General features: G+C 38.0%; 1 protein-coding gene across 3 annotated transcripts in view; it reads right to left on the reverse strand.

Moving 5' to 3' along the window:
• The window catches only part of PLCB1 (phospholipase C beta 1), a 704,439-nt gene that overhangs the window by 160,909 nt on the left and 523,511 nt on the right, over positions 1–20,019 (reverse strand). For all 3 annotated transcript variants that reach the window (XM_086701714.1, XM_086701716.1, XM_086701717.1), the window contains exons 11-12: positions 11,912–12,069; positions 2,017–2,099 (exon numbers count right to left, since the gene is read on the reverse strand). In XM_086701714.1, coding sequence (XP_086557840.1) covers positions 2,017–2,099; positions 11,912–12,069 — 241 coding nt within the window. The remainder of the gene's footprint in view (positions 1–2,016; positions 2,100–11,911; positions 12,070–20,019) is intronic.

Genomic DNA, 20,019 nt, shown 5'->3' on the forward strand with positions numbered 1-20,019 from the left:
TGGTTAAGGGTCACAAACCACATAAAAGGGAACAGTTACAGGCAGTTGCCTTGTGGATGCTCTGGTTGCCTTAATTCGATGTTTTGAAGGCTCCTGATGTATCTGCTTAGGCACAGGGATAGCGTTGGTTAAATGTGTGAGTTTTGAAGCCAGACCAACCAGGTGTGAATCCTAGCTCTGTCACCTCTTAGCTGCATGGCCTTGGGTAAGTTACTCATTCTCTTTGGGGATGAGTTCCAACATCTGTGAAATAAGGATTATCATAATAATATTTATTCTTAGGAGCACTTGGGTTTGTGGTGAGGGTCACATGAACTTATATCTGGAAGGCTGCTGGGCACAGAATATAAATTCAATAAATATTAGCTGTTATGTTTCTGGTGGTAGTGGTTGTTGATACCTCTCTGGTTACCTTATAGGAAAGTTCAATGAAGCAGATGTGAGAATCAAGAATGGAACTATAGTTTTTCATCTTGTCTAGTTTATACAAAAACATTTCTCGCAGAAAATAAATGTGCTAGATTTAGAGATATTTCTCTAAAAAGGACGTAATACATCAACAGGTCTGGGAACGACAGTGCCTGAAAGAAGGCGCTGAAGCACTGCTAGAGCTCAATTACAAACGGACTGGCTGAGATGAGAAAATGCTCATGCGCAAGTCAGAGCTGTCACAGCAAATGAGGTATTAAATACAGCAACGAAAGAGGTGCTCCCTTTAGTTCCAAGAGAAATAGCAGTGAAACAATCAATTATTTTCTCTTCAATTGACCCTCAGAAGTGTTAGAAAAACTATCTGCCAAATGATTAAATCATTCGTTGGATGACTGTTTCCCAGTGAAACAGAACCAAGAGCTGGTAAATGTAATATGGATTTCCTGAGGGCAGACTAGAAATACAGATAATTATAAAATTGGTTACTTCAGAGTAAGGTCTCTCTCCATGTATACATTAACAAATAATCACATTTAAGTACTTGGAAATTCCTCAAGCTGAAATTCGTGCATGACCAAACTGTTTCTTTTAAGATTTTAGTGAATTCTTAAATAACTGGTGAGTTAATGCATGTGTCACAAACTAGTTGGAAAAAGGGAATCAATAAGTGATCTGGAAAAGACTTTCAATAAGAAGGGGGGAAAAAAGGAACCTGTGAGCCAAATTAGGACAGGTGCTGTTGGCTTTTAGTTGAGAAATCTAGCTTAGGTCATTGAAATGAAAGAGAGGGCTTCATAAATATTCTTTTGAGCAATGGTATACACTATACTAGTCTTCAGACATTAATTCCATGGACTAGAATTTTAGTTTCTTGAATTTTGATTCAATACAAAGAAGACTCTTTCATTTTGGAGCACTTTAAATTGGGCAACTATAGGGTAAACTAATACCCACATTTTAGATATAAATGTATCTTACTCTGGTATTTTGTGATAAAATGAATATAAAAGACTTTAGGCAAACTATCTTTTCTTTGTGTGGCTTAGCGATAAATGCAAGCTATTTTGAAATAGGAACAACTCACAAATATTAGCAAACAAGGGCAACCAATGGGAAGACGAAAGAGGGAGCATTTGGTGGTCTGAGTTCTGCATAAGTGCAGGTGACAGAATAGAATTTATAGCTTTCCCTCCACCAGCTTCAGCTTGTATGGAACTGGTCATTTTCATGTGGCAAAATGGACTACAAATTTGCACGCAATAGAAGGAGCTAATGAAGGAGGATTATAAAAGTGGCCCATTGAAATAGAGACATGTATTATTCCCCTGCATTGCAAAAAGAGGAGTCCTTAATTTAAAATCCTATTGTGGCCTGAAAAAAGATTCCACAAGTCCACTGGATTATTATGTTAATGAGATTTGAATGAATGAATCCCATCATATGCAGATGAAAACATGACACTTCAGATATAACATAATTGAGGAACACCATTAATAATATCAAATGGTCTTAAATCTGATGAACAATTATTAAACATGCCCTATTTGGGAAAAAGACTCCCCACTGAATGTGTGGAATACTTACGAATCTACGTGGTTCTCAAATGAAAGCAGAATTGGAAAAGGTGACGTCTTAAATGCACACTCAGCAATTGCTTCTATCACTTCCTAAAAATGAGAACACATGTATATTCAATATGCCAGAATGCTAATGTGTATATACATTTTCCCTTAATGTGGCTGCCTTTTTCATTCATAGAATTGTATGGAATGGCCTGAAATCACCAGAAGGCATTGCAGGAGCTGCCAAACTATACATTTTCTGACTCTGTACTTAAAAAAGTGGAAAGAAAGAAGACTGATTTGGTGGAGGGGGAGACACAATTGTAAAAGAGAACAATTCTTCTATTTGCTAGTTATATTTAGGTATTTTTCTTTTTTAAAAACATTTTTTTAATGTTTATTTCTGAGACAAGAGAGAGACAGAGCATGAGTGGGGGAGGGGCAGAGAGAGAGGGAGACACAGAATCAGAAGCAGGCACCAGGCTCAGAGTTGTCAGCACAGAGCCCGATGCGGGGCTCGAACTCACAAACCGTGAGATCATGAGCGAGCTAAAGTCGGTCGGTCAACCGACTGAGCCACCCAGGCGCCCTATATTTAGTTATTATTCTTATGAAAGAAATCTAATCACATTATAAAAAATTTGGACTAGAGAAGGCAACAGTTTTCACCCATAAATTCACCCTGGGAGCCAAATGACTGTTGGCATTTGGTTATATTTACTTCTAGTGGGTTTTTCATTTATTAGTATAACTTGGTTTTCATTATAGTAAATAGTCTACTTGTATTTTTTAAGCATTGTTTTTGAGGTATCACTTTACTTAAAAGCAACCATTTAAAGTGTACAACTGAATGGTTTTTACTATATTCACAGAGTTGTGCAACCATCATCCCCAACTAAATTAGAAGATTTTTATCACCCCCAAAAGAAGCCATGTACCCATTAGCAGTCACTCCCTATTTTCCCATCCCCCCCCCATGCACCTGCCCAAGGCACCCACTAATATACTTTCTGTCTCCATAGATTTGCCTATCCCAAATATTTCATATAAATGGGATCATACAGTATGTGGCCTTTTCCATTCTGGCGTCTTTCACTTAGCATGCTTTCAAGGTTCATCCATGTTGTAACATGTATCAGTACTTCATTCCTCAACCTGTGTATTTTAAAAAATGTGTATGTCATAAGGTTTAAAATCTGTATAAAATCCTAGGGAGTAGTAGTATTAATTGATTTAACCATTACCCAACTGTTGGACAGACATATTTAAAGAGCTATCATTCAGATAGTTCTACAAAGAACATCTCCATTTTTTCCCCTAGTATTTTCAGTTATTTTCTGGGAATGGATTCTCAGAAGGGAAATTATTGAATTAAACGATATGCATATTTTTATAGTCTCCTACATTTGTCCAAATTATTTTTAATCTTTGGTTGCATAGAGTAATGTATGAAGGACCAGATTTTGATGCATATCCACCAGCTTTGGGCATCAGTTTTTCAGTATGTTTTCCTTATTGAACTCGTATACTCGTACCTTTGTCTTTTAGTTGCATTTAATCTTTTCATAGTCTTTTTTCAAATAAGAATTTCCACTCTCATTCCATATGCCCAAGACTTCTCCACTATCTTCTCTACCTCCCTTAAACAATGCATAGCTTTCTTGATATCCATGTGAGAGAGCCATTTCCCTGGCCGCAGAGTATAAATAAGACTTTCTAATTCTGTACTACATTTGCATGTATCTTCTGAGACGAATTTCCCTGTACGGAGCAAAAGAATCACTCTCACTGTTTCTTAGAAGTGAATTCACAGATTGCCTTTCATACATTATCAGTTTAACTTTTATGATAGTTGATGCCATCAAAAATAAGTGCACTATAAATAGCAAGCAACACCAAGACTTGAAATTCTTGATTTATTTGAGCAGAAGCTTCAGATTCGAACAGGCTTGCATCTGAATCTTACTTCTTGGCTTTACAAACTGTATGACCTTGGGAAAAATGACTTAATGCCTCTGTGTATTGGCTTGCTGATATGTAAAGTGAAGGTGATAAGCCTCTGTCCACAAGCTTGTTGTGAGGATGCAGGGAGAAAAAGGAAAGGACCCATCTCATGATGAGCATCTATTCTCAGATCAACTCAGGTTACTTACCTTACTGGTGCCTCCCTCCTTACCTTAAACCTTCCCTCTTAGACTCTTATTAATACAAATAAGAGTTGCCATTAAATGAGCATTTATTAGGGTGCCCAGGTGGCTCAGTCAGTTGAGCATCCGGCTTTGGCTTGGGTCATGATTTCACAGTTCATGGGTTGGACCGGTGTGTCAGGCTTTGTGCAGACAGGGCGAAGCCTGCTTCGGATTCTCTGTCTCCCTCTCTCTTTGCCCCTCCCCTGCTCATACACACACACACACACACTCTCTCTCTCTCTCTCTCTCTCTCTCTTTTAAAAATGAAAAAAAAAAAACATTTAAAAAATGAGCATTTATCATGTTCCAGACACATATTTTAACTCATGCTATAAGCATTCTCTAAGGAAAACATTATCCACCATTTTACAGATTGTAAAATGGAGGTTCAGAGATATTAGCCAATTTGCCCAGGGTCACAAAAAGGAGAATCCAAGAAACCCCAGGAAAATATATCTGACTCTAGACTTTATGCTCTTACTATTGCAGTAACTCTCATGCAGCCAATGATCTTAACCACCAAAGATCAAAGCTGTACAAAGAACTGCAAATAGATATTATAAAGAAAGTAGGTGTTGAGTGTGAATAAAAAAGGAGCTAGATTTTGTTGATTTCATAAATTTGGCCCCATTGTATCAGTTAAATGCAAAACATATTAGAGCCATTCTTGACTTCTCTCTTTCTCTCATATCTTCTAATTCATCAGCAATCCAGTCCCAAATTTATCCAGAATACAATCACATCTCAGCACGTCTACCTCTATCATCCTGACCCCAAAATCTTTGCAATAACTGCTGTTGTAGATTTCATCATCATTACCACAGAGTCACTATCCTTTCCTGTGAGATCTGTTGGCAATAGACATGGCCATGCCCTTTGTTTTGGCCAGTGAAAAGTGTGTGAAAATGACCGGCGGAACATGATATCTTTAAGAGCCATCATGTGATTCTGCCATTTCTCTTTCTCCTCTGCCATGAGCCCAGTGATATTACACGTTGGGCTCTTCTTTCCACATGGATTGCGGACAATATTCATCTGAGCAACAGCCAACATCTAACCTGAGTGAGAAAACCACTGAGTGGCTCTAAACCACTGAGATTCTGGGGGTTCTGTTATTGCAGCAAAACCTAGCAGAGGCTTCTATGTTTACCCCCTACATTACATATCACAGCCACAGTGATTGCTCTTAAACATGAGTCAGATGATTTTACTCCTTTGGAATAAAACTTTCATTGGCCTTCCATTTCACAGAGTGAAATCCAAATTCCGTATTAGATCCGGCACCTGCTATCTCTCTAAATTCACCACATTTCCTTTCCCATTGCTCACCCAGATATAATCCATTGATCTTTTCTTGCTTTTCCTCAAATACACCAGGCATGATTTTATCTCTGTTCATCTCTTTCATTTATTTGTCCATCTCTGTTATTTCTGTTAGGAACATTCTTATCTGAAAGCAAAGCTTACTCCCTTATTTTTGGGTGGGTTGTCTTTTCTCAAATGTCATGTTACTAAAGTGTTTTTCCACCACCCTACTGAAAATAGCATACCTTAGCCCCCTCTTTCCTTCAATACTTACTTATGTTGCCTTAAAGGGCATGTCTCCATGTACCATATTGTGTATTTATTTTTGTCTATTTCTTTCCACTAGACTATTAAGAGCATTTCTTTCCACTAGCTTCTTGAGAGTAAGCACTCAGTTTGCTCCATGACTCTGTTCCTAAGGCTTAGGAAGTGCTAAGGCATATTCTAGACACTCACTAAATATTTTCAAATAAATGAATGAATTCTTAACATTCTTAACAGAAGAGAAGTATCATTTATTTAGTTGTGTTCCAATTCAGTCTTCTATTGACTATTTCAGAGGTCAGCATACTTTCTATAAAGGGTGAGAGAGTATGTAGTTTAGGCTTTGCTGGCCATATGATTTTTATGGCAACTATTCAACTCTGTAGACTCAAAGCAGCCATGGATGATATGTAAAGCACATATGGATGTGCTTATGTTCCAACTAAACTTAACTCATAAAAATAGGGGGTAGGTTGAATGTGGCCTGTGGAAGGTAGGCAGTCAAGCCCTGGACTAGTGTGATCATTGGCATAAGCAAAGCTTAAAATCCAATGTAACCACAGGCAAATCTAATTTTTATTAAAGAAGTTTGAATATTCATTCCATACACAATAGCTCAGCTAACTTGAACAATTTCATGGCCAAAATTTCCAATCAAGGTTGAGTGCTGCATTAAAGAAAAAAATCTTTCAAATATAAAAGTAAATAAAAGTGTAATCAGTCTTTGATAACTTTCCGAGGATGACTGTTGCCTTTGGCTATTTGAGAATCACTGCAACTGCCTTCGTTAATGAAGGTTGATTGTAGAAGTGGCCCATCAGGTCAATTTGGGCCAATGAGAATCAGGCCTGAAGGTGAGAACCCCTCTCTCTTAGGGTGTTTTGCCTCTGGCCAAGGGCCTGTCTCTGTTTACATTTGGCAAATGAAATGTGAGTGTTTTTCTGGACTTGTGAGGACTTTGTGCCTCCCTCCAGCTTCCTGGCTCCCTGGGTCTGGTTCTCTCTTCCCACAGCTAGGCTGCTGAGATGACCTGAACCACAGCTGGGCTCTGGGGGTTCCTGGACCATCCAATCTGCCTCCTATTTCTCCTCTTTGCCTGCCTCAGACATCCTGGTCTTGTGCCCTTGACTTAGGACACCTTTCTCAGCTCCCACTGGGCTCCTAACAAAGGCTGGGCTGTATTTAGTTTGAACTTTGGGTTTCTTCCTGGAAGTGAAGTGAATACCAGGGGTTTTGTGTGGAGGCCATCTACAGCCTCAACCATAGCAGCCTTACAAATGACTTCATTAACCCCCAACCCTCACCCTGATTTATAAGAATTCTTTGCATATATAATACCACAACCATTACATTTATAGAAACAAAAGCTAAAGTGTGGCCTTTATATTTCAACCATAATGTCAATATCTGACACTTACAGAGCACTCACTACTTGCTATACATGGTTCTAGGCAATGTCTGTGTATTGAGTAGGGTCACTGAATGCGTACAACAACCCTAGAAGGTAAGTGCTATTGTCATTTCCATTCTGCTCCTAAGAAAGAGAACAGGTCTGACAGGGGAGCTTCTCCAAGATCTTGTGGCCAGTCCAAGGGAGAGCTGGTATCTGAACCCTGGCACCAGCTCCAGAACTGCATTCTTAACTTCTACAGTCTCCTTTCTCTTTTCCTCCCATCCTCTCCCCCTCCTTCTGTCTATCTCTCTCCACCTCTACCATAACTTTAGCCACCAGCTTAGGGAACCTTTTTTGAACCTTCAAAGCCAAAGAAAACATTTACTAGATTTCATCTAATGATTTTAGCTGGGAACACCTGAAAAATCTCGAAATTCTTCTATAGAACTTTCATTTTTTTATGGCTTTGGAATATTTTGTATGGTGTGCATGATTATCAAGGATGAGAAAACCAGTCATAGGCTTTAAGTTTTGTTCTTACATATGAGCTATCATTAGTGGACACTGGATGTGAAAGTACCTTACTGCTCAATTGCTCCTTATTGAGCCAAAACTGTTTTCCAGGGACTTCTAACACTGGAGTCAATAATCTATAAACCATATGGCTCAATTACTAACCTCCAGTGGGGAAAACTGCCCTTGAAATCCTTTATCCCTGACAGACAACAGCAGGATGTATTTGGATATCCATTTTATGTGAGAATTTACGTAGCTGTTAAATTGCATCCGAAATTATTATTTTTCTCAGAGCTTTATTTTCAGAAATGCTTGATTTAACCACATACTCAAATTGAATATATTTTCATCATCTATTTTATCACATTACCAACTTTTCCATCTTATACAATTGCTGGTAACACAGGCACTGCCTGAGGGGAGAAAGAGGAGCAGTTTGGGGATGAAGGAGCCCGGGGGTGGTGGTGGTCAGTGTGGGGAGAAAGAAGATTGAGTGGGAGCACAGAGAATGCAGGCCAAGTGGCGAATTATTATGCCATGACCATCAGAAAGGGTAAGGCAATGAGGCAAGGAACTAGAACAGCAGATATATGAGATAAATAATAAATAAATCTGGAGTGCAAAATAAAAAGTCCTCCATGAAGACACTGACTTATAGCATGTCCCTTTTCCCAGAACATAACCTTTTATTTTGGCCCATATAATAAATAAGCAGTAAATGCCAATAGGAACTTTTGCTTTTGGGGATAGATCACACAGAAGTTTCTCAGATTACATAGATTGAGAGCAGATAAACAGTAATGACATAAAAATGATGAACTTTTGTAATCAGTTTATTTTGCTGCTGCAATATGTGCTTTGGCTACAGAACACAGTCTAATTGCACCATGAAGGTCAAGTCCAAATAAATGGGATAGCTAAAACTGTCAAACATTCGGAGAATCTTTTCACTGCCCACCAATATATCATACACGGAATGTCACACGTGAAAATGGAGAAAGACCAAATTCATTTATCCGATGAACAGAGGCAAGGAAGAAAATAGAAAGCTGTGCTGTAATTTGTCTTTTTGCTTTGGGATGGGAAGATTCATTTTAAAAAAATACACATTTATCGAGCACCTACTATACGCCAGATTCTTTTCAAAGTGCTTGGGAGGGATCAGGGAACATCACCAAGAGTTCTATCTTTGTGGTGCTTACATGCTAGTAGAAGGAGAAAGACAACGAACAAAAAGCATAATCATTAAGGAAATTAAGCGGAGTGGCAGGAGGGGATAAAGTGCCACTTGGTAAATAGAAAAAATAAAGTGGTGGTGGGGAGTGTATGAGGAGTGTGGGGGTGGGCAAGGTGGCTTGTTACGGTACTAAAGAGAGTAGTCCCAGTATGCCTCACTGAGAAAGTGGCATTTGAGAAAGACTTCAAAGAGGTAACAGGTGAGCCATGCAGATACCTTGGGGAAGAACATTCCAGGAAGAGGCCAAGAACCTGTGCAAAGGCTGTGATGTGGGACTTGCCTAGCATGGTCAAGCAATAGCAGAGCCCAGTAGAGTTGTAGCCAAGTGAGTGACGGGGAAAGTGGTAATGGGGGATGGATCACACAGGATCTTGTCCCCCATTTCTCTTTTACCCTTTCTTACAATGTCACATACACAGTGGTTTCTGGAAAAGCAGCCTACCTACCAACAATCATGCAGAGCAGGCTGGGACTTATGGTGAGGCAAGTGGGGGGCCTCAGGGCAAAATGTAAAGACACACTCATTGTTAGGTGCCAAGTCTGCATGTACATGACACTGAGAGCAAATGCTTCCTTAAATTTTGCATGTGAGGTACCTCACGAGTTTCACCCCAGTACTACCTAGTCCTGATTCAGAGAATTCCTGCTCTGTATATTTGTGTACAAAACAGGTTGGCATCTCTACTACCCACAGCCATACTAGCCTACCCACCACCCACCCACCCACATCTCAGCAAGATTAATCTATCCTGCAAATGTGCATTAGCAGGAAGCAGGGCTGGACAAACCAGCCACCAGGGAGATGAGTTTCCTGCTCTCTTTGGTCATTCCCCAACCCCAACTCTGGCAGGCAGAGAGAAGAAGCAGTATTCTGGGCTAGATTTTGTTTTCTAGTTTCTGTATCTGTCAGAAAATGTGTGGATGTGTTTACTTCCAGAGACCACGAAGAGATGTCCAATAAGCCCATGATTCTGGGGTTATAGATGTGACTGAAGAACCACTTGTATAGACAGGTGCATAGGGAGAGCCACTCTAAGCCAACTTAATGGCTGAGATCAAGAGGCCAATGCTCTACATAAAATAAACATGACTTAAAATGTGCCTGGTGTTTATCTACCTCCCCATCCTGGAACTCAATGAACCTTGAGGATTATAAATTTTTAAGAGTATATAATTGCTCCCCATATGGACTCTGAGGGGACTGTGGGCAGGGTGGTGGTGGGAGGGCCCTCCTGTAGTGGTTCAGTGCAGTGACTAAGGCCTTCATCCCTTAGCACAGCAAAGGCTCCATTAGGATGTGTTGTCTCCATTCCCAGGATTATGTCCATCCATCAACAGACAGATGAGCCCAAATTGCACTCACTGTGCACCAGGGTCATCTGTCCCCCAGTTTTCTCAAAGAGCCCAACCAGGTTAGGATTGGATCTTAGCTGACAAAGGACAATGGCAGAAGCTGGGAGAGTGGGGGATTATGGAGATGAAACAAAAACCCATTGATTTTTCTATTAAAACCAAGAGAACTTAAGAGTTCTCCCTTTCAGGAGCAGATACAAATTTAAAGATTTGATCAGAATTAAGGTCACTCTCATATTAAACTTTGTTGTAAAATTTAGTGAAGGGTGCTATTTATTTCTAACTATTGTATTGTAGCCTAAGTTTAAGAAATCATGAAAAGTCAAATTCCCTAGACACATCATAGCAAACATATTTTAAGGTGCTAATGATATCAATTCTGGATGCATTTTTTTACTGTCAAATATGATACCTTTGATTAGTAAATCCATTTGTCTCAATCAAAACCTGGATATCCCTTGAAAATCTTGCTTCTCTTTTGCTACTCTCTTTCAAGTGATAGCTGTTTATTTTCTCACATCCCAGGTGTCCTGGGGCTAGACACTGGAGAGTGAGTTTTTTGTTTTTTTGTTGTTGTTGTTTTTGCCCCCAATGCTACTTTTGAGTTTCCAGTTCTCATAAGACAGCCCAACCAGCTTTTACCATTTCCTCTCTTGTGCCATCTGCTGAGCTCTCTCTCATTCAGCAAAGACTTTGGCAAATGCTTCACTGCCTTCTTCGTCCAAAGCTTTGTCACCAATCTTAGTGACATTAACATATAATTCATCCAACATTTTGGTGTCTCAGCACACTGACCTCCCCGTTCTCAATGGCCTTGTCCCCATTCTTCCTTAGCTAACCACATATTTGCACTGTTTCCTTGGTTGCTTAGGGCAAGGGTTAATGACCCAGACTCAGTTCTGCCCTGAGATCCAGTTAATGCAGGCATGGGGCTCATGCCTTGGGAGTTGTGCCTTAGAGGTTGTCTTCTGGCCCTTCTTTTCTGGTTCACTTCCAAAGAGGTGAGAAGCCTGAGTCAGTAAAAAAACACATGTCCCCTACAGTCCATATACCCTTTTCCCAGATGGTTCTCTGGGTACCTAGGACCCCAGATTTTGTCCACCCAAATGATTCCAAGCTCCTGGGGATGGCTCTTTGTAGGGGATGTGAACATAACTTGGATAATTTGGCTTCTGTGCCCATATGCATGAATATTAGGCCCTTTATGATGTAGGATGGAGCCATGTGTGGAAAGAGAAGGGGGATGACCAAACATACCCTCATTCCTGCTAATAAGAATGGCTGAAGTTCCTTATAAAATACAGCTGTAGTCTTGCTTTCTAGATAGGATTTATTACGATACACAATCACAGGATTATTTCTGCTTATTGACAGCACCCAATCTATAGCAAAAGCTTACTTTCTTGAATCCTCACCCAAATCATCTAATATAAGCCCAAATCCTGTAAGTCTTCTCTATGGCAGTACTTCTGAGACACCACAGTTCTCCATGACATGATGCTAATTACCCATAAATACACTGCTAAATTTTAGCCTCTGAAATTGCAATTAAGTCCATGGGCTTAATTGTAACCACTGGGACTTTCTACCTTAGGAGACTTTATCCAAAAGGGTTTAGGTCTCTCTAGCTTCTTCTGTTTGAAATATTCATTCACTCTACCTTGAAGGATATTTCAGTTGTCATGGTGAACCCATGGGTGATGACTGGTTCCTCTTCCGCAGTCCGTCCTTTCCAGCAGTCCAACTCCACACAGCGACAACCAGACAGGAGCACTTGGCGATACATCTCAACAGAGGAATTTCCAGCCAACTGGCCAGCTGTAAAACACCAACAAAATGATACTTAGACTCCTACAAAGCAAGGAAGACATTGGTGGCTTCCTAGACAATCTTTTCAACAGTGGGAGAACAAGGAGTTCAACAACTTGTGTGGTTATTCTCAACCTTCTGCCTCAACATACTGTAAGGTAGTGGCATAATACCAAATGTAATTGTGGCTCCCTAGCAGTCATTTTAGGGAAGAGAGAATAGAAGGAGGAGAGCATTGGAACAATAACAATAACTGCTTACCAAGTGCCAAGTGTAGTTCTTCAGATTTTACATGTACTACTACATTTAATCTTCATAAAAACCTCTCTTGTATAACTACCTTTATTTTTTAAATATTTATTTTCAGATAATGAAAATGGCAGAGAGTAGGATTATAACTTCACAACTCAATCATTTAAGTCTGAGTCTTTAAGGCTATTCTGTTGTATAAATCAACCTTTCTGTCATGTTTGTCCAAGTCAAAAATGTTTAGAAAAGCTAAGCATTCTCTTTTCAAAAGTGAAATGAGTTTGTAGGAATAAATTCAAATTTAACAAAAAAAGTGCAAAAGGTTTTCTCTAATAATTATAAAGCATTAATAACAAAATAATTAAAGAAGACCTTAAATGCAAAGATAGTCCATGTTCATGGAACAGAAGACTCAACATTGCTAAGATAACACTAGAACCCAAATTTATTTACAAGGTCAATTCCTATTGAACTCCTACTTGGTTTCTTACATAAATTGACAGGCTGATCCTGCAATTTCTATGGAAATGTAAAGGACCCCAAATAGCCAAAAATCAGAACAAAGTTTGAGGACATACATTTCCCGATTTCAAAACTTACTTGCAAAACTCCAATAATCAAGGCAGTATGTTGATGGCATAAGAATAGACATAGATCAATGGAATAAAACTGAGAGTACAGAAATAAACCTTCACATTTATCCTCAAATTGACTTACAACAAGGGTGCCAGAACAATTCATTGCAGAAAGCATCATATTTTCAAGTAATGGTGCTAGGACAACTGGAGAGACATGTGTAAAATAATGAAGTTAATCCAACCCATCTCACATCATATAAAAAAATTAACTCTAAGTGGATTAAGCTCTTAAATATAAGCGATCATACTATAAAACTCCTAGGAAAAAAACATAAGGCTAAAACTTTGTGACCTGGATTAGGCAATGGTTTTGTAGATATGATGCTAAAGCACAAACAACAAAGAAAAAAATACATATACTTCATCAAAATTTAAAACCTTTGTGAACAGAACTGAAATACTCTAGTAAAGTGATAAGAATTGTAATAATCAAGGCACTTGAGAAGTCTGAGGGCAGGAGTGGAAGCCAAACTATTCCTATTTCATTTAAGTAGTTATTGGAAGTACTTACTTCTTGATAAGTTTTTTTTTTGAAAAATTTTAATGTTTATTCATTTTTGAGAGAGAGAAAGAGAGAGAGGGAGAGAGAGACAGTGCTTATGCATGAGTCGGGGAGGGACAGAGAAAGAGGGAGACAGAATCCAAAGCTGACTCCAGGTTCTGAGCTGTCAGCACAGAGCCTGATGCGGGGCTTGAACTCAGGAACCACGAGATCATGACCCGAGCTGAAGTCCGATGCTCAACCTACTGAGCCACCCAGGGGCCCCTTGATAAGTTATTTTTTAAAAAATTAATAATAAATAACTTTTGAGACAGGCCGACCATCAACACACAATGGAAGCTTTGGTTTTCCACATTAAATATTTTCTCTGATTTCTACTCTATAAGTCTCCACCATTTTTTAAATAGTTAAAAAATGACAAACTGATGAAAACAGTCAAAATAACTTTGAAATAGACAAGATCTGCCCAGGGAAAACATACAGGACAAAGAAAATGGGATAAGCCTACTGGCTTAATTTTATTTTTATATGCATGTCACAACACCCAAACATCAGCATAACAAAAGGATGACAGTATTGAATTCTATAGAGTTCTAGTAAATGCATGAAAGGCTGATTAAGTAGGTTTTCATAATCACTTTTCTCTGCTGGAAAAATAGGGCATTTTAAACACACAAATGTCTTTGTGAAGGAAGAAATGCTGACAAAATATTCTGGAAAGTTCCTGATGCTAGATAATCAATTTGCCATTTATAATTGCCTGAAAGTTTATTGTAATAAAGGTTTTGCTGCATTAAAAAATGCGGGTGGGCAGTGACAGTGAAGGAGAAAAGACAGTTATTTATATGATTTTTAAGCTTAAGGGAGGCTGCTTTAGCTAAAGAAAGTGAAGAATGCAAATAATTATTGGATAACTCATTAAAAATGCTAGCTCCTGCAGAAAATGGTATGTTATTAAAGAGTAGAGAAGATTTTATTGTGTGCTATCTAGAAAATTGTTTAAATGTATTACTGACTATCCAATACCATTACACAATGTGCAGGTTCTGAGTCTATTTCATGAACAGTTCACTGAGTGTTACTAACTTCAGGAGGGAACTTCCCATGGATACATAAACTAGATAAGATTTAATGGTAGACTCTAGTAGAGAAATACCTGTCACACTAAAGCTTTCTGTCATAAAAGTTTCAAAAAATTTCTAGAAACATTTATTTGGATTTGCATGCAAAAAAAAATTTTTTTTTATCACTGAAAGAACAAATTAGCTGGTATTTGATGTATTTTTTGAATGTTAATCAGTTAATGTTTCTAAAGACCTGGTAAGGTATGGGGTTGGGTTTGTGAGATGCAGAGGAATCTGAAGAAAAAAACACCAAAGAATGGAAGATGAGAGACAGAGAGAGAGAGAGAGAGAGAGTATATGTGTCTATGTTATGTTTATTCCCCAACAACCTAAGCCCAGAAGAATCCTTCAAAGGTCAACTTGTTCAATCTTAAAATGAATAGTCTTTATTAGAAATGGAAGCCTCCCAAAGAAAGCATATTTTTAGAAAATTCACACTTACCCATAATTGTTCTATTCCTTGGAATGCATTTTAGGTTCCCTGTGTGTTTTCCTTCATTTATGGAGATTTTTCTTCCAAATATGTATATTAACATTCTCCATTATTTCATCTTTTTCTGCCTAAATCCTCAAAGCTAGTTTATTTTTCTTCCCTAACATTCCTAACTCCTCATTATTATATCCCACTACCCATTTTATTTCCATTTGATTACATCCAATAAAATATAGCTTCTGGGCCAGGGGATTGCCTGGGGTTGGGATTAATGATATGTCATGAGTCACTCAACCCTTGTTATTTCTGTAACTAGTATCTGACATCATCTCTGCCTAGCTGTGAATACCCTCTGGAGTATATTCCAAGCCCATGATTGAACTGGAGAGCTGAAGCTCCATCTCAGTTCAATTCATAATACTGCCCCAAGTCATAGCTCTGTAACTTCTCACTTGGCTGCATTCATTTTGGTCAGCTGGCTACATTCACTTGTGTTTTGTCTAGGATTACTCAAGGCATCCATGGATTGAAGAGATCATAAAATGGAAAATAACAATCCTTCTATTAACATAGCCTTCTGAGAAATTGTCTATGTTTATAGTTATCATTATGTATTGTCTTCTTTTCAACCTCTATGGCAAAAAATTTCCAGAATGTGATGCATTTGTTAATTCAGTGGCCTTCTTCCATAAATATGATCTCTTTCTATAAATGGAGACAGGAACCATTTCGCCTTTTGCTTTCAATGCTGTGTCAGCCGTTCAAGTCACCTAATTCCACAGTTACAGTTGAGAAAACTGTCCAAAATATAAATTTTATGTTATTCATCTTGACCATTTCTAAGGGCATCCGTTTGATCTGATGTCTCTCCCAAAGTGTCTGCCTCTTGCCCCAGGGAGACCATGAAGCTGTCTTCAGCATGAATCCAATTGTGACAAGATGGCTTAGGTGAGAAAGTGGGGAAGCAACTTTCAGCATATGCCTTACTGATTATAGAAGCTTCACCATTAGGGTCTGTGCACATTCTCAAACATGTTCTCTATGAGAGGCAAATACTGGTTCCTGGGGATGCACAAAGGACACTCGACATGTTCCTTACCCCTACCCATCTGGGCAGGTAGGCAAGTACAAATAATGGAGAAGTTCTTAAGTGCCAGGGAGTTTAATTCTCACCCCAATCTTACACTTACACCCGGTTGCCCTTTCTTTCTCTTCTTTCTCTTTCTCCTTGCCAACAGAATATTCTATTTAGGTTCTGGTATGCTTCATGGTCCCCTCCTCAGCCCTGGGGTAAATCTTAATTCTTCCTAATCATTCACAATACTTCTGTGGTCCACGTTAGTGGTTAATGTAGGCATTGCTATGTGGTGTATAACTCTGGACTGTATCTAATACAGCATAAAGGAAAGTCTACTGGGTAGGGGCGGGAGACCTCACTCCCACAAAGGGCCGTAAGACAGACCTTTGCCCTGTGCCCCATGTGGATCTTATTTCATAAGGAGGCAATGCTCAGGGTGAACAGGGATCTTGCAACCATAAGGAGAGCAAAAAGATAGAAAGTGTCTGGGTCTCTGATGACATCAGTGAATTTCTAATTTAATCAACCCTCAACTACTCTGCTTCTGGACTTCTTGCTGTGATTGGTAATAAATTCCTTAACATTCAAGCCATTAAGTAATTAGTATCTTATTACTAATGGCCAAAAATACTCTGGCTGTTTCAATTTATCTTCATTTTACAAATGAAGAAACTAAGGCTTAGAAGAGTTAATTTACTTAAAGGGAAATTTAAATGCAGTCTGTTTATTTGCTAAACATGATCTTTTTCCATTCTGCCACCAACTTTCATAGGTTTGTGTGTGCTTTAAACCAACAATAAATTACAAAAGGTTACACATGGTAAGGGTTAAAAGAGTAAGAGAGATGGAAAAGCAGAGAGTAACACTCAGTCTGGGCTGGTAGTGGATAAATGACAAGGGTAAATCATTTCTAGAACTTTTTTGCAGCTCAGAGCATATATGTGAGGAGTTGAATAATTATTTGATACATTCAATCAGGTGTTTTAATTCATTGGAAGATAACTAAAACCTCAAATCTAATGTGTGTGTGTGGTGTGTGTGTGTTTTTTAAGCTGAACGGAGATGTTAATTTTTCAGAGACATAACACTTTTCTTGTCCATGAATATGGAGCCATTATCTCCCAAATCGATTAGAGTACAGATTTATGAAGAGCTGAAAAAGTATAGGTTGAAATGAGTGCATACTGTTCTGAGAGAATTTTGTTTTGAGCCATAAGGGTGGGTTCCTCAAGGAAAAATAATAATTTAAAACATAATCACTACTTGATGTACTGCCAAGACTATCCAAAACCCCATGAAAAATGACCATCATAATTAAAAACCAACTCATTCTGTTGATGTGCATACACTCCTTTCAATGATCCCATTTATTTTTCCTTCTGGGCATCCTGATGGTCAACAGAAGGGCAATAATGAATAATGAAATAGACATAATAATAATAATAATAATAATAATAATAATGCATTTCTAAATTGATTGGCTTTCATATTGTACATTTAACTTTTATAGTTCCTTTGAATGCTCAAAATACAACATTCCAAATATCAAAATTCTCTTTATTTGAATTTAGACCAGCATTCTCAGGAATACTAGTTCTTAATGTGCTCCAAGAAAATAAGTAAGGTGGTGACAGTGGGGGAACAGGGTTGATCATAACCTTAATGATTATGCATCTGTAAGCTTTTTTCCCATATGTTCAAAACGTACTGTAATAGGTGCCAACCTTTGTTTGTACCTAGCATTTCTAAAACTCATTTGAATAGGAAAACTCCTTTTTCCACCAAATACCCTTTATATGAAATAACATTTCTATAGAAAAAGTTTCTACTTGTTCTGGAAATGCCTATAAAGTATAAGATCTCATTTCCTAGGTATTGATTTTAACATTTAATTGGATTTTATTGGGTTTTACTTTGGTTTCAACTTTATTTTGTAATATTCTTAATTGGCTTTGGGAAGTTTGAATTTCTGTATCATCAATGTTTATATCTTACCCAAAGGCCTCTGGGACAGTTCTACATTAGGTTTATCTATAATTAAAGTGAGGATACTAATAATATCATATGAAGTAAAACCAAATTCTCAAAAGAGAATTTCAGACAAAACGTCCAGAGCCTGTATTAGAATTTATATGTAGATTTTTTTGTTAACTATGGGGAATCTTCCTTAATTCACCTGTAGGAAAATGAAAGACTTTTACTGGTATTGGGATAAAGGAACATAACAAATATGTGGATTTATATAATGCAAACCTCAGTAAAATAATGTACAGCTCAGAAAAGTAAGCAAGACACAAAAAACCTGTAAAGATCATAACATGGTTTCACATAGATAACATAGCTTTAAAATCTGAATATTCAAAAATATGGGAATTCTAATACTACTTTGGAAATTAAATAATTGGCAAGAGACCTGGTTTACTTGGTCAGAAATCCTGTATATCAGATGGTGGTGATCTGAGACCTTTGTACTGCAATTTGGAGACAGCTCTTTGAATTCTTTTTTTTTTTTAATTTTTTAATGTTTATTTATTTTTGAGAGACAAAGAGAGACAGGGCATGAGCAAGGGAGGAGCAGAGAGAGAGGGAGACACAGAAGCTGAAGCACCTCCAAGCTCTGAGCTGTCAGCACAGAGCTCAACGCGGGGCTCAAACTCATGAGATCATGACCTGAGCTGAAGATGGGACACTTGACTGAGCCATCCAGGTGCCCCTGAATTCTTTCTTCATCAAAAAGTAGAGTGGACCCTTCTCTCTCTTAGTAGCTGAAAGCTTCAACTTCTGATAACTATCAACCATTAATTTGCTGACACTCAAAAACCAAGCCGACACAACGAAGCCAAATTCTCTACCGCATCTGTACCTACCAAGGTATTCAGAGGTAGGGCAAATGAGTGACTCTGGAAGAAATTCAGTAGACTAAAAATCCTTGGTGAAATGCAGTTAAAAAACATCCACAAAAAGGAATTACAGAGAAAAACTGAACAGTATTTTGTAGTTTTATAGTTCCTATTGATACTGAACAATTTTCCTGGAGCTATTATTTTGTTGTTAGTAAAATAAGGGAATTAATTACATAAATTTCATAGGTATCAAGATTGCTAAAGGAAGCACAGTTATAGAATCAGGAATTTAAATACATTGGAAGTAGGAATGAAGACATTTATATGAACTGGCACAGTTCATAAACAAATGTATCTTTTCTTACTTTGTTCACTGAAATGGTCCAGAGACAATGTTCCATAGTGCAGGGTTCAAATTACTGTTACCCAATTTTTTTTTCCACTAAAAGGAACCAGAGGTCATTCAGGGGAAAAGTCTGATTTCCACGTGTAGTGCACAAAGGAACAAAGTAAGCCTGGAAGATCTTGATGTGCCAGAAAGCAAGGACATTTTCAAAGATCAATGGGTTGTGTCAAGAGAATATAGAAACCAGCCTAAGAAATGTTTCCATTGACCAAAGCTGAGACAATTCGACTATCAAAAAGAGAACAATGGCTGTGGTTGGTGAATCTACATAAAATTTAAAAACCATAAGTCCATAAAGATAAGCAGAAAGAGAAATTAATGTCCTCGGAGAGAAGGTAAAAAGGATATAGACTATATCTAATCAGTCTTACTATTCCATCATTTTGCTACCATTGCCTCATTTATTATATGGCAAATAATATAGATACTAATGGATGTAAATACATCAGTTGAAAGGCACTTTTGGAGATAAGAAGGACTATTGGTAAAATTATTGCATACTGTGACTTCCAGGCAGATGAAACCACATATAATGTCCAAAATTTAACCGAATGTATATTTACATATTTTTAAGAATCTTGTAGTCTTAAATGCAAGATTCCATCATGTGTCAGTATTTACAGTTATATTTTTTAGGATGCTATCAAGTGAAAGATCTAGACTCTTTTTTTTGTTTTAAATGATTA

The sequence above is a fragment of the Puma concolor genome, chromosome A3 (genome assembly GCF_028749965.1).
Source record: "Puma concolor isolate L17-30 chromosome A3, mPumCon1.1.hap2, whole genome shotgun sequence".
Classification (NCBI taxonomy): Eukaryota; Metazoa; Chordata; class Mammalia; order Carnivora; family Felidae; genus Puma; species Puma concolor.